Source organism: Adiantum capillus-veneris, chromosome 23 (genome assembly GCF_014529385.1).
Source record: "Adiantum capillus-veneris isolate H3 chromosome 23, ASM1452938v2, whole genome shotgun sequence".
In the NCBI taxonomy this organism is placed as follows: domain Eukaryota; kingdom Viridiplantae; phylum Streptophyta; class Polypodiopsida; order Polypodiales; family Pteridaceae; genus Adiantum; species Adiantum capillus-veneris.
Genome location: NC_140953.1, coordinates 79,765,475 through 79,778,363, shown reverse-complemented (window position 1 = coordinate 79,778,363; position 12,889 = coordinate 79,765,475). Strand labels below are relative to the sequence as shown.

The window sequence follows — 12,889 nt, the reverse complement described above, 5'->3', positions numbered from 1 at the left end:
GAGCTAACTGTACAAGGAGCTCAAAAAAGAAGACGCAGAGGCGATGGACTGCCACGCTAAGGGCCCACCGACACAGAGGGTGCGTGGAACACTGAACCGTTGCAGGTCGCAGGGGTGATCAGAAACGCAGGGGCAACTCACGTAGCAAGTGCGCGCAGGGCTGAAAGTTGCGCGCAGGAATGAAGGGCATGCACAGGATTCCCCCCCCCCCCACACACACACACACAATCTCTCTCTCTCTCTCAGCTAGACACCAGGAGGACATGGATACAACTAGCACAAGAACTGGGCACGAAGATGGCTTTCTACAGAGACCACCTTCTCCAGCTTACTGAAGATGGTTTTGTGATGAGACCCTGATACATGGATACCCACCTGTCTCATGGGATACGGTGTGCTATTGGCCAGTTATGCACATCGTCTCACCAGCTGCGGATTGAAACCGGGAGATACAGTGGAGTACCAGCAGAGGCGTGGACATGCCCCTTGTGTGACCTGGAACCTGAGACAGAGCTGCATTATACATGCCGCTGCCCCGTCTACTACGAGATACGAGGCCGCTTCCATTGCTTGTTCAGAGAGGGTTTTGGACCACTCTCAAGAGTAATGGGATATGAAGATCAAAGATGCTTGGGTTTGTTCTTGCTCGAGCTGCGCAGACACAAAGAGAGCCTGATGAATGGCGAGGCTAACCAGTCTCAAAGACGGATTACAGACTTCTTGAGAGCAGACACGGGACAACCGCAAGAGCCACTCCCACAACAGAGCTCCCCCCCCGTCTCACACCAGAGGCACATTGATTGACCGAGCCACTGAACTGGGGAAATCCAGGCGCCTACGACTGCGCAGGACTACACAACATCAACGGAGGCTACGTCAAAAGATTCAGAGCACGTTGGCCAGGCATGCACGACGCCCGGTCAGACTACTAACCATGGAGGAAATTGATGAGATTCGCCAACGACCGATGCTAGATCTTTTGTAATTCAGCTATCCCAACTAGCCGCCCATTTTTGCTTAGTTTTCGGCTTAGCTCACATCGACCAATCTAGAATCCCATAATATATATCTTTGTTTTGTATTGTTGATTAGGTTATTTTGTTACTGACTTTGTATCAGATCCACCACCTTGTAACTTTCTGGCCTTTTGAAGACGTTAATATAACATTTCATTTCATTTCATTTCATTTCTCTCTCTCTCTCTCTCTCTCTCTCTCTCTCTCTCTCTCTCTGTGTGTGTGTGTGTGTTGCCTACGCCTCTACTGGCCTGCCTCGGCCCCCCTCAAGCTCACCCCTCTGCTGTCTACAGCCTCTGCTTCTGTGCCCCCCCCCCCCCCTTGCGCTCTCCTCTCTGCTGCCCCTCTACCCTCCCCCACCCCCTCCCCTTGCTGGCCCGTGCATAGAGAGATAAATTGGAGAAAAATTTAACGTAGAGAGAGATAAAAAGCGTAGAGAGAGGGAAAAAAACCATAGAGAGAGAAAGCTTGCACGCGTAGAGAGAGAGAACTTGAGCGCGTAGAGAGGAAAAAAGAAAACCTGCTATCATTGAAAGTATATGTGCATAAGGTTGAAACATATGTGCGCATAGTGTGGCATGGTGTGGCTCTCGTTGGCGGCGATTAAGCATGAGGAAGTAGAATGTTAAGGCCGACCCCTTAGAGGATGCCATTCAAAAGTGCAAAGAAGAAATGACGGAAATCATTAGCAAGATGAACCGCAACCTATTGGGCACAATAAAAATGCTCGAAGGACACGTGTTGATCCAAGAAAGCAAGAAAAATGGACTGGAAGATCGTGTGACGGCTCAGGATGAAGAGATTGCGTCACTCAAGAAGGACCTCGCTGAAGCACGATCAAGAAACACACTTGAAGAGGAAGAATTGCAACCCTCAGTAATAGAAGAACTAAACACGATCAAGGAGCAAGTACGGGCCATCGAAGAGGGAGAAGAGCAGCACAAAGAAATGATGACTTCTTGGGTGGATGTTATTACAAAGACTCAACAGAAGGTGGATGAAGTCGAGAAATGGATCGAAGTAGCGAAGAAAGAAATAGGCAAGGAAATATCGTCCACGTCTACACCCACTATTATTAATCTGACACTAGAGGAAGACCAAAGAAAGACGTGTGCGCGCTTTACATGTGAGAATTTGCGGCCTTAAAGACAAAGATAATGTGGACGAATAGGTAAAAGAACTTATGGCTTTGATGGACGTTCATGAACCGATGCACACAAGAGCTTGGAGAGTGGGCAACAAGAAAAATGTAAGCAATGGGGAAACCTTGAAAGAAAGAGTACTCATCCTTCGTTTTCCCTCATGGAAGCAAAGGACTTTTTGAAGAAAAGGCCAACTCTTAAGAAGACGGGCTTCTTTTTCGGGGATGATTTTACGCTCTCGCAGAACGCTCATATGTAGGAGGTAATGCCGGAGATTAGAGCGGCAAGGGAAATGTCACGTGACACATCCAACCCTATGTGTCTGTGGACAAGCTACAGCATGATCAGGGTTCAGTTTAGTCAAGTCAATCTAGAATAGGAAGTGATCTGGCACTTTTGTGAGTCTGTTCGCAGACCGTGCATGTCCAGACACTTAGATTAGATGCATATCCTCTGGTTGCACACAGCATGACCATCAGATTCTAGTCAGATCCCATTAGTAGCATTTTTACAGTGCATAGGTCTATTTTCCCTATTTTTGACATTTTTCACTTATTATTTTTAAGTGACTTGTTGGAAAGTAGGTAGGGCAACTTTGCTAAGATAATATATAAGCAAACCTAGACTAGCACTAAATGGCAGAAGAGGCAACAGGAGCCAAGCTCAGCAGGCAACTTCTCAAGCAAGACCTTGGCGGTTCTCTCCTGCAAGCAAGACTCAGCATCTAGCATTTTCTCCATCAAGCATCATCGCCCTAGATCTGCATCAGCCTGGCGTTTTCCATCAGGAGATCATCGCCCACACACCCCCAGACCTAGCGTTTTGGATTTGCTGCCCTAGCGTTTTCTGCAGACTCTCAAGCCTAGCATTTTTTGTAGATTTCAAGCCTAGCGTTTTCAACAAATAAGATCGCCATTTTCAGCAGTAGAAAGACCATCAGATTCAGCCCAAAGAAACCTCAGTTTTGCTAAGACCTGCAGATTTTCAGCGACAAAGATCATCAGAAAACAGCCCCAAAATTCAGTGTTTTTGAACTTGCCGTAGATTTCAGCCCATAGCGGTTTTGGACAGCAGACAAAAGATTGTAGATTTCAGCCCTTAGGTCGGTCTCGTCATTCCCGTCGTCATCGCCGACATAGCCTAGACTTGCATCAGTCACATGCATTCAGTTTGTACCAGTTTGTGCAATCATAAGTAGACCACTCTCGCCGACGAGAGTGGGGCCTTCAGAGGAGGGTTTTACGACGTCTCTGGTGTCGTATTCTCTTCTCTCTCTATCTCTCAGTCTCATACACTTGCACACACATTGTCCATTCACTTTGTTTGTGATCATAGCACTCTCTCATTAAGAACGGAAGGCTCTATCTTCCATAAGAACAAAAGGAACCTTGAGCACAGTTCGGAGCACTCATTTTGAGCAAAGCGCAAACATTCATTCCGTTGCACCTTACATTGGTATCAGAGCTTTGGCAGTGTTCTGTATCAGTCAAGGAAAGAACCACAAGAAGCACAAGAATTTTTTTTGCTTGTTGCGGTCGCACGAACCCAAGTTCGCTCGGGCATGGGAATTCCTAATCGTGTTTTTTGAAGAGTGACAGGAATCCCAGGAAAGAAGGGCTTGTCCAGTCTCCCCTTGTGTCTCTTTTCACTCATTGAGAGCGGACCGTGCACTTAGCGGCCGGCCAATCGACACGAGGTGGGAAAAAGCAACTTCGGTGTGAGCGCAAGGCTACCAAGGGGTGCGCCGTAGAAAGGAGTAAAACTTGGGTGAAGAGAAGATCCTTCTCGAACACAGATTGCAATCGAAAGAAAACCCTCAAGAATCCAAGAACCCAAGAACCCAAGTTCCTCGTGAACTTAAGAACCCAAGATTCCCAAGAACCCAAGTTCCTCGTGAACTTAAGAACCCAAGACCACAAGAACCCACAAGAACCCACGACTTCAGTGAATGGTCATCACTCGAAGCGGAATGGATACTTCGTTTGGAGGTGATGAGCATGAGAGAGGCGAAGAAGAATTTTCCCCACCAGGAGGTTTTTCCGATCCTTCCCCTTTCCCATCTACGTCAAGGATTGCACTAACTCCTATGGAGGCTTTGGACCAGATGTTTATGGAAAGGAAGTTAGAACGCGAAGTAAGACATGCAGAAGGAATGGCAGAAATGGAACGCAGACACGTAGAAAGAAAAGCAGAAATGGAGCGCAAACACCAAGAAAGAATGGCAGCCGCCGTCAAAGAAAAGAGTGACCAACACATGAAAGAGTTCTTGCGACTCTTTTCTCAAGTGCAGGCACAAATGCAACAGAATCAGGAAAAGGAGACTATCTCACTCTCTTCTTCTCTCAAGCATGACACACAGGATTTGCATGATTATGAGAAGCAAGATAATTTGCATGATGATTTGAATGGCAATGATTTGCATGATGATTTGGATGATACTGATGAGCATGATGATTTGCATGATCAAGATGTGATTTTTCACAAGCATGATGATTTGCATGAAGATGTGTGATTGTTCACAAGGATGATGTGTTAGTTGATACTTTCTCGCTAACCTCATTGCAGATTCTATCAATCACAAAGGATCGATCTTGGCTCTCGAGCCTAGGTCCAAAGAACCTTTACAGGACGTATTATGTGTTTGCATGATTCGTACGCACGCCTTGTTCAAGTGTTACTCAGAGAGGAGTTGCAGCCTTTGATACATATAGCCCGTAGGGACGAGCAGACTAGGTACATGTGGATGGGATTGAGGGCAGAGACATGCAGATATCTTTACATTGTTATTTGCTACTTTCGTCCGAGTACGTCAGTCTATGCATCACCCAGAGGACAATCTCCCTTTTCTATTTTGGATCATGACATATGGGAGTTCTCTTGAGATGGTGACATTATCATTCTAGGGGACTTCAATGCTAGGATTGCCCATCACCAGATAGTATTTTATAATACTTCAGAGGAAATGCTGAGAGAGCTAGATGTTGTAGAGATTGACTTGTCTAGACTATCACAGGATGAGGAACATACTGAGTATGGACGACACTTGATAGACATGGGAACTGCACATAGACTGGCCATCTTGAATGGCCTACAGAGATTTCGAGCTGCGGGAGGTTTTACATGCTTTCCACATAGACATGGAGCGAGCACAGTGGATTATGTCATGGCATAGCCGAGTGTCATCTCTAGTATCCAGGATCTCACGGTTGGACCCAGACCTGTTGGGGTGGTATTGGATCATGCCCTTTTGTCGATGACCATCTCTAATGTAGCACACAGTCCATGGGCTTGCTACACCTTTACGTGAGAGACGGACTCTGTATATATAGATGGGATCTACAGATGGCTGTGCACCGAAGAGCCAGGGTGAGCTCTGGAGGAACTACTACTATACTGACACATACATTTCATGATGCACCAGCAGAGGATACCCACACACTCAGCGTGAGCAGAAACACCGTTCTTGGAGCTTGCCGCAGAACATTTGGTATCATGTGGAATGCTGGGAGACTAGAGCCAGACTTGATGGAGAGGTGCTTTTGGGGGACATCATTCACAGATTGACTTGTAACGCCTAGTGCGGCGGAAGAAGAGGGCATTTTTGGCTCAACTAGAGTAGGATCTATACCAGCTATTCTTGAGTGAGGACTCACGTGAGGCATAGCGGCTCTTTCATTAGCACTCTCTCCCCCTTCCCATTACCTCTACAGAGGCATGGGGCCAGCACGCTTCATCTTTGTACAAAGTTCATGGACAGACGCCCTTTCCCTACCCTCCCGATCCATGCCCACATGCATGTGCTTGTTTCACTGCTGAGATGGTGAAGAAGGCCATTGACAGGATGAGGACTGGGAGAGCATACGATCATGATGGCTTAGTGGCTGAGCATTTCATGCATGCCAGAGATCTACTAGCAGAGCTTCTGGCAGTTATGTTTAATCGTGCCATGTGTGAAGGCTTGCCTGATACTTGGAGCCTATCTACTATTGTACCTATCTTCAAGTCAGGAGACCGTATGGAGCCTGGGAATTATCGCACGAACATGAATGGACACACATTGGCACGGTTGTACGCATCCATTCTTGAGCAGGTGCTCAATAGATGGGCAAAGAGCGAGAGGATATGCGCAGCCAGGCAAGCAGGGTTCAAGAGAGGCTTTTCTACTCTTGACCATATCTTGACACTCAAAGCCATCATTGAGGAGGGCAGATCACATGGGAGACGGATCTATTGTAGCTTTGTGGACTTACGCAAAGCATTTGACACAATACCGAGAGTTAGACAGGAGATGGGAGTACCTACAGAGCTCATTTGGGGGATCATGGCATTATACAGGTCAGTAGTAGGGCATGTACGCACCTCAGAGGGTCTATCTACAGCGGTTCACTCCACTTTTGGGGTGAAGCAGGGCTGCCTGCTCTCTCCTACTCTATTCGGTATGTATGTGGATGAGGTTTGTGAATACATTGAGAGCGATGGTGATAGAGGTGCACAGCTGGCAGGGACATGGATTCCACGATTGTTATATGCTGATGATATTGTGTTGATCACCGACTCTCCGGAGGGGATGCAACGTCACTTGGATGCTTTGCATAGGTTTGCCCACGAAAGTGGTTTGTCTGACAACCTTGGTAAAACCAAGGCTATGGTGTTTAATACCTCCCTAGTGGATCAGAAGGTCAGCACCTACATTCACATACGGCCAGGAGACCGTGGAGTATACGGATGCTTACACTTACCTTGGAGTGGTTTTTAGTGGATCAGCATTTTCATTGAGGAGAGCAGCAGAGACCAGATCGACTAGAGCCCATGCAACATTGGGTAGATTGGAGAGGATGTGTTCGTAGGTTCACTTTAAAGAGCCTCGGACGAAGCTCTGGCTCTTTGACACTTTGGTGGCCTCTGCATTGCTCTATGGAGCTAAGATATGGGGACCCTCGTTGAATCATCATGGGAGGTTGGGTCGCACGGATGGATGGGGGGACATGGAGAAACCTCTCGTCTCTATGATCTTGCGGCTCATTAGAGCCAAGGCTTCAGTACTACGTGCCATTATCCGAGCAGAGCTAGCGCCCCCCCCCCCCCCCCCCCCCCCCCCCCCCCCACTAGTGGTTGAGGCGCTCACTAGATGAGTCCATACACCGCATGTGGGAACTTCCTAGAGACAGATATACCCACCTTGCACTTGAGTCCTCTCGACAGTTAGCCATGCAGGGAGATACATGATGTTGGTATGGGGCGATGACATCATGGTTTCAGGCGTGTGGGTTCAGCATAGACAGGTTGCCACCCTTCCAATACTCATTGGATGCACCCGCTCTCACTCTTACGCAGTTCGAGATCACCAGGCTCATCCGCCAGGACTTGACTCAATTAGACTCCAGGCGGACATGGATACAGCCATCATAGGAGCTGGGCACAAAGATGGATTTCTAGAGAGAGCATCTTCTCCAGCTTACGGAGGACGGTTTTGTGACGAGACCTAGATACATGGACACCCACCTGTCTCATGGGATACGATGTGCTATTGGCCAGATACGCACATCTTCCAGCTGCGGATTGAGACTGGGAGATACAACAGAGTCCTAGTAGAGACCAGGACATGCCCTTTGTGTGACATGGAGCTTGAGACAGAGTTGCACTAGACATGCCGCTGCCCTGTCAACTTAAGATACGAGGCCGCTTCTATTGTTTGTTTAGGTTTTGGAGCACTCTCCAGAGTCATGGGGTACGAGGATCAGAGATGCTTGGGTTTGTTCCTACTCGAGCTGCGCAGACACGGAGATAACCCGATGAGAGGAGAGGCTAGCCAGTCTCAAAGACGGATCACAGATTTCTGTAGAGCAGACATTGGACAGCCAGAGGAGCTACTCCCACAGCAGAGCTCACATTCGTCTCGCCCCATAGGCACACTGATCGACCGAGCGTTTGAGCTGGGGAGATCCAAACGCGCATGAGGACAGAGGACTACACAACATCAACGGAGGTTACATCAGAAGATTCGGATCACTTTGGCCAGACATGCACGACGCCTGGTCAGACTTCTGACCATGGAGGAGATTGATGAGATCCGGCAGCAACCGATACTGGATCTCCTGTCATTTAGCTACTATTGGGCACTGACGACATTAGTGGGGATGTCGTGGTATTTAGTCAATACTATGCATGATGAAGCTGATGGTTATATTGTCTTGTGGGCGACTACCATGGGTCTATACCTTGCACTTTCCTTTATGGATGAATCTGGGCTTATCCTGGATTCATCTAGGTATATTTACCTATCCCAGCTAGCTGTGTACTATGCTTAGTTCACATGGAGTAGCTTAGGATGCCATAGTATTTTTGTTTGGTTATGTTGTTAGTTAGTTTATTTTGTCACTCTGACTTTGTATCAGATCCACCACATTGTAACTTTCTGGTCTCATCGGTCACTTTGGCCTTCTGAAGACCTTAATATAACATTTATTTCATTTCATTTCTCTCTCTCTCTCTCTCTCTCTCTCTCTCTCTCTCTCTCTCTCTCTCTCTACACACACACACACACACACACACACACACACACACATTGTTTCACACACATACATGGCAGTGTACTATTGTAATTTTCTACAATCTCCATCAGATGCTGGATTTGATATCGTGTTCACCAAGCTGCTACATTACCTGTCAATGATGAGGCTTGTAAGCGTCCTTTGACTAGGTACTACTTTCCTGACACCAATGTTGTTTGGATGCAGTGGGTTGAAAACTCTCGTCACTGATCAGCTGCCAATAAAGAAGATGTTCCAACATGGAATTTTGAGGACAAATTGCATCGACTGCCTTGACAGAACAAATGTGGCACAATATGCTTTTGGCTTGGCAGCATTAGGCCGCCAAATGCAGGTGCTTGGTCTCGGCAGCTCTTTTCAGCCTGGATGGAATAGTAGCCTTGCGATTACAATGATGGAGTTATACGAGAACATGGGAGATGTTCTAGCTTTGCAGTATGGTGGCTCAACAGCCCATAACAAAGTACATTAACTCAATCAAGTCCTCGTTGCTTGATATTTTCTCTTGTTTGCTGCATCTGATTAGGTTGCAAGCTTTCTGATAAGTATTAATCCTCCTGAGGCTTATGCAGGTTTTCTCCAGATGGCAAGGGAAATGGGATGCAACTATCCAATCGCAGGAATTTTTCAGATCCCTTGTGCGACATTACAATAATGCTCTCCTCGATGGAGAGAAGCAAGATGCAATAAACATGTGAGTTTTTGCTATTTTCTCGATCATAGCACTCGTGAACGCTTCAATTTTCTGTTGGAGTGGGAGCCTTGATTACTCTCCCCTAAAGCCAATTATCAGGTATCCATCTAGGTGTCACTGCATGAAGCCAAACCTAGTCTATGCTTTATGGAGCTTCCACCTCGATTGCCTCTTGCCAGGAAGAAGGCCACAATATCTAGCCTCTCTCTTCTTCATCTATATAAGAGGCTTCTTTGTGATCGTTTTATGTATGTAGTCTAATTAAGCTACCTCTTTCATCGAATGGCTCACTTATGTTTCTGCCTTAAGGAACATTTTACAGGTTTAGTTTATATCCTTGATACCTCTGTTCGTAGTGCAAAGTTTGGAAGCAAGAATATTTAGCTGCTGTGTGTGTATTATTAAAAGTATGTCCCTGGATTTTGATGCATTCAGATATTTCTGTACACTCCTGTTTTCTGAGTCTTTGTAAACACGGACACATGTTCAAATTTTGCGTATCTAAAAGTTCACAGGCATAGGAAGGGATCTGAGCCTGTATTCATATTCTTTTTGCCCTTGTGTAGCCCATTTGAGTGTGGAAATTTTGCAGTTTTCTTGGACATTTTCGTCCCGAAAGCAGCAAACTTGCATTATGGCAGCTTGATTCTGACAATCATTTGCAATTTAGACGAGGTGGAGATGATCCGATGAATGATTTGAGGTAACAATGAATTCTCTGTGGATTGAAATTACATCTTAGATATGGCTTTTTCAACACGGTCTCCCAATTCCTGCTTTGAATTATTGTGCCCGTGTTGCTCCTTCCTTCCAACAGGCTATCATTCAAGAGATCGTTTTCAGCTGAGGACATGCTTGACAAAGATGATGTTGCTAAAGTGCTATCAGAAGCCGTTTTGCGCACAGATTCTGGTCTTAATAAATCATTAGCTCTCAAAAAACAATTATTAAACTTGGAAAAAAGGGGTGCAACAATTAGTGAAGCTGAACTGAAGAAATGTTTTGCAAATGAGGATGGCTTTCCAAGCTTTTCTGATGTGAGGTATGTATCATCTTTCAACCTGATTTCCTGTGTGTCAGGAATGTGTTTACACTTAATTTATGGTATTGTTACTTTCAACATACTCCCAAGAACCTTTAGCCATGAGGAAATTGGTCATTCTGAATTTCCAAGCATGGAAGTAGTTTAATGATGGCAATATTGCCCTTAAGCAAGATACTGTCTATATCTGCAGGCATAACAGAGCAGACCCATCTTTATTGAGCCTGTACAGCTCCCTTTACAGGAGTGCAGATACTGTAAAATGCCTTGGTGATTGTGCGGAAGCTGACTGGTTGTCCTCATCGGGCAACTCATGCGAAGAGGATGCACAGGAAAGGTGATGACCCAAGCTCAAGCCATACTCTTCCTTTTGCTTTTAGGGTGAATATGGAAGCCTCATTGCATGGCATTTGTTACTTCTCTCTCTTATTTTAAAGCTGAATAAAGATTTATTGCATGACTTGTTGCCTTTATGCTGCATTCCGAGCACGTTTACTCCTCAAAACACCCAATCTAGCTAGTAGGCGTGTAGTCGAGATTGTCGTGGGGCATGTTTACTTGTTCTTTGGTCCGTAAAGACCAATTTGGACAAGCATGTGTGTGTGAGTGAAAAAAGAAGTGTGTATGTGTAGTGTGTCTCATTCACAAGTTGCATGGTAGTTTTAAAGGTATCCACTTTAATTGCATATAGAATTCCGATCATGTTAATTATGTCATGCCTCAATTCTCTGACCAATATTTTTGCAGGTATTGGGTGACTGCCACTGGGACTGACAGCTGGCAGGGTAGTGGGCTTCTTACTGAAATGTTCAAGAAGTCCGAAGAGAGTGATGATCCGGATGATAATTTCCAAGTATGTTTGTGTTTTCTAGGAGGCACAGGTTGACTTACTAATGACTTCATAAAGTTCAATTCTTCTGGTTGAGCTCCTTATGTCTAAATCGTTCTCTGAGTCAATTACTCTCTCGGGCTCTTGCGCACTTCTTGGTGATATATGTCATGCATGACATCTTGTCTTTGGCATGGATAGATTGTCTGGAGTATCAGAATGCATGTGTTTTCTTTACAGTCAATGTAAGAAAGCGAAGTATCGTCCCTCGGTGTCAAATTTTAAAAAATGCACTGCAACAGCTACAAAAGCTAAGAATTTCAAGAATATACTGTATTGTATTTGCTATCTCCTTTGCTGTAGCGTGTGGGGCATTGATGACTTGAGACTTAAAGAGTATGCACTGTTAATTCTCTGAACTTTTATTTGTTTCTTCACCTTGTTCTCTTCATCTTTTACTTGTTCGCATCTAGGACCTCTGGTTACATGTGTTTACTGGCAGTTTTGTTATATGTGCAGGATTTGACTGCTTTACTTATAAAGGCCAAGTCATTTAAGTCAAGTGACAATGTTTTCTTCAAGGGACAAAGTAAGGAGAATGTGGGTTCCTACTCTGGAGATGATTCTGGAAGTATCGACGGAACAGTGAAGTCGGAGGCCCTAGAGTCTGAAGAGGTCGTGTCCAAAAGGTTTGTGAACTGGATGCAAGAAGACCACATTCTTTGTTTCTAGTATACAAGAAGATTGTAAGAACTTGTATTTTAGTAAACTAACTTCCATGACTCAAGAAGATGTTTATTCAAGTCCTGACGAATCAAGAAGAGAATATTACTGGTTTAAGCATAAGAATATGTGGCTCCGAAGACTGATATTTGAGTGCGGCATTGACCCTGTAACAACACCTAGGGCTCTCAAGCCTCGCACAATTGTCGCCACTCATAGACTAGATCTATGAGATTGTAAAGTTTCATGTCATTTGGTGGGTGTCCATGAATCGCTATCCAATCATACTCAAGTTTCTAATCAAAGACATATGGAGCTTGAGCTGATAATGGATCCCTGTACTATAGCTAGCAGATTTTGAGAGAGAGCTCTCTTGTACCTGTAATATTATTTGACTTCTACAGACATTTACCGATACAGATTTTCCATTGGGTCTTTCTGCTGACAATCAAAAGCCGGCAACTAGATGATGTACAGTCATGTCCTGGTTTTGTCCATACAATATCACATTGATAAGAATGTCTACATGTAGGGTGCTCAATGTTTTCTCAAAGACTCTAATGTTTGGCCTCATTGAATGGCAGTGAACCCTTCGGTTAAAATGTGTGTGCACCTTTTTTTGATTGGCTCTGGTACTCAGTGATGTGGATGATTTGGTAGTCGAGAAATTGGTCTGTTTTTGGCGAGTGGCCAATTCAGACCGTTCCTTTTACAGACAGTCTTTGCATCAGTCTCTTTATGATTGTTTGTTTGCAGGGGATTGACCCATCATTGTATGCCCTTTTCTCAAACCTGTTTTGACTATGCCTTTGTTCACTATGAACTTGGGCATTTCTTGCATATGACAGACTATGTGGGTGTTCTTCACTTTGAGGTTTCTCACTAATAATTT

At 45.2% G+C, this 12,889-nt stretch overlaps 1 protein-coding gene across 4 annotated transcripts in view; it reads left to right on the top strand.

Annotated features, from left to right (window-relative positions):
- The window catches only part of LOC147428046 (phosphoinositide phosphatase SAC2-like), a 35,570-nt gene extending 23,032 nt beyond the window's left edge, over nucleotides 1-12,538 (top strand). For all 4 annotated transcript variants that reach the window (XM_086496284.1, XM_086496283.1, XM_086496286.1 and 1 more), the window contains 7 exons: nucleotides 8,896-9,172; nucleotides 9,282-9,403; nucleotides 9,996-10,106; nucleotides 10,221-10,445; nucleotides 10,639-10,782; nucleotides 11,193-11,298; nucleotides 11,794-12,538. In XM_086496284.1, the coding sequence (XP_086352410.1) occupies nucleotides 8,896-9,172; nucleotides 9,282-9,403; nucleotides 9,996-10,106; nucleotides 10,221-10,445; nucleotides 10,639-10,782; nucleotides 11,193-11,298; nucleotides 11,794-12,006 (1,198 nt within the window). In that variant the 3' untranslated portion in view covers nucleotides 12,007-12,538. The remainder of the gene's footprint in view (nucleotides 1-8,895; nucleotides 9,173-9,281; nucleotides 9,404-9,995; nucleotides 10,107-10,220; nucleotides 10,446-10,638; nucleotides 10,783-11,192; nucleotides 11,299-11,793) is intronic.
- The last annotated feature ends 351 nt before the right edge of the window (nucleotides 12,539-12,889 follow it).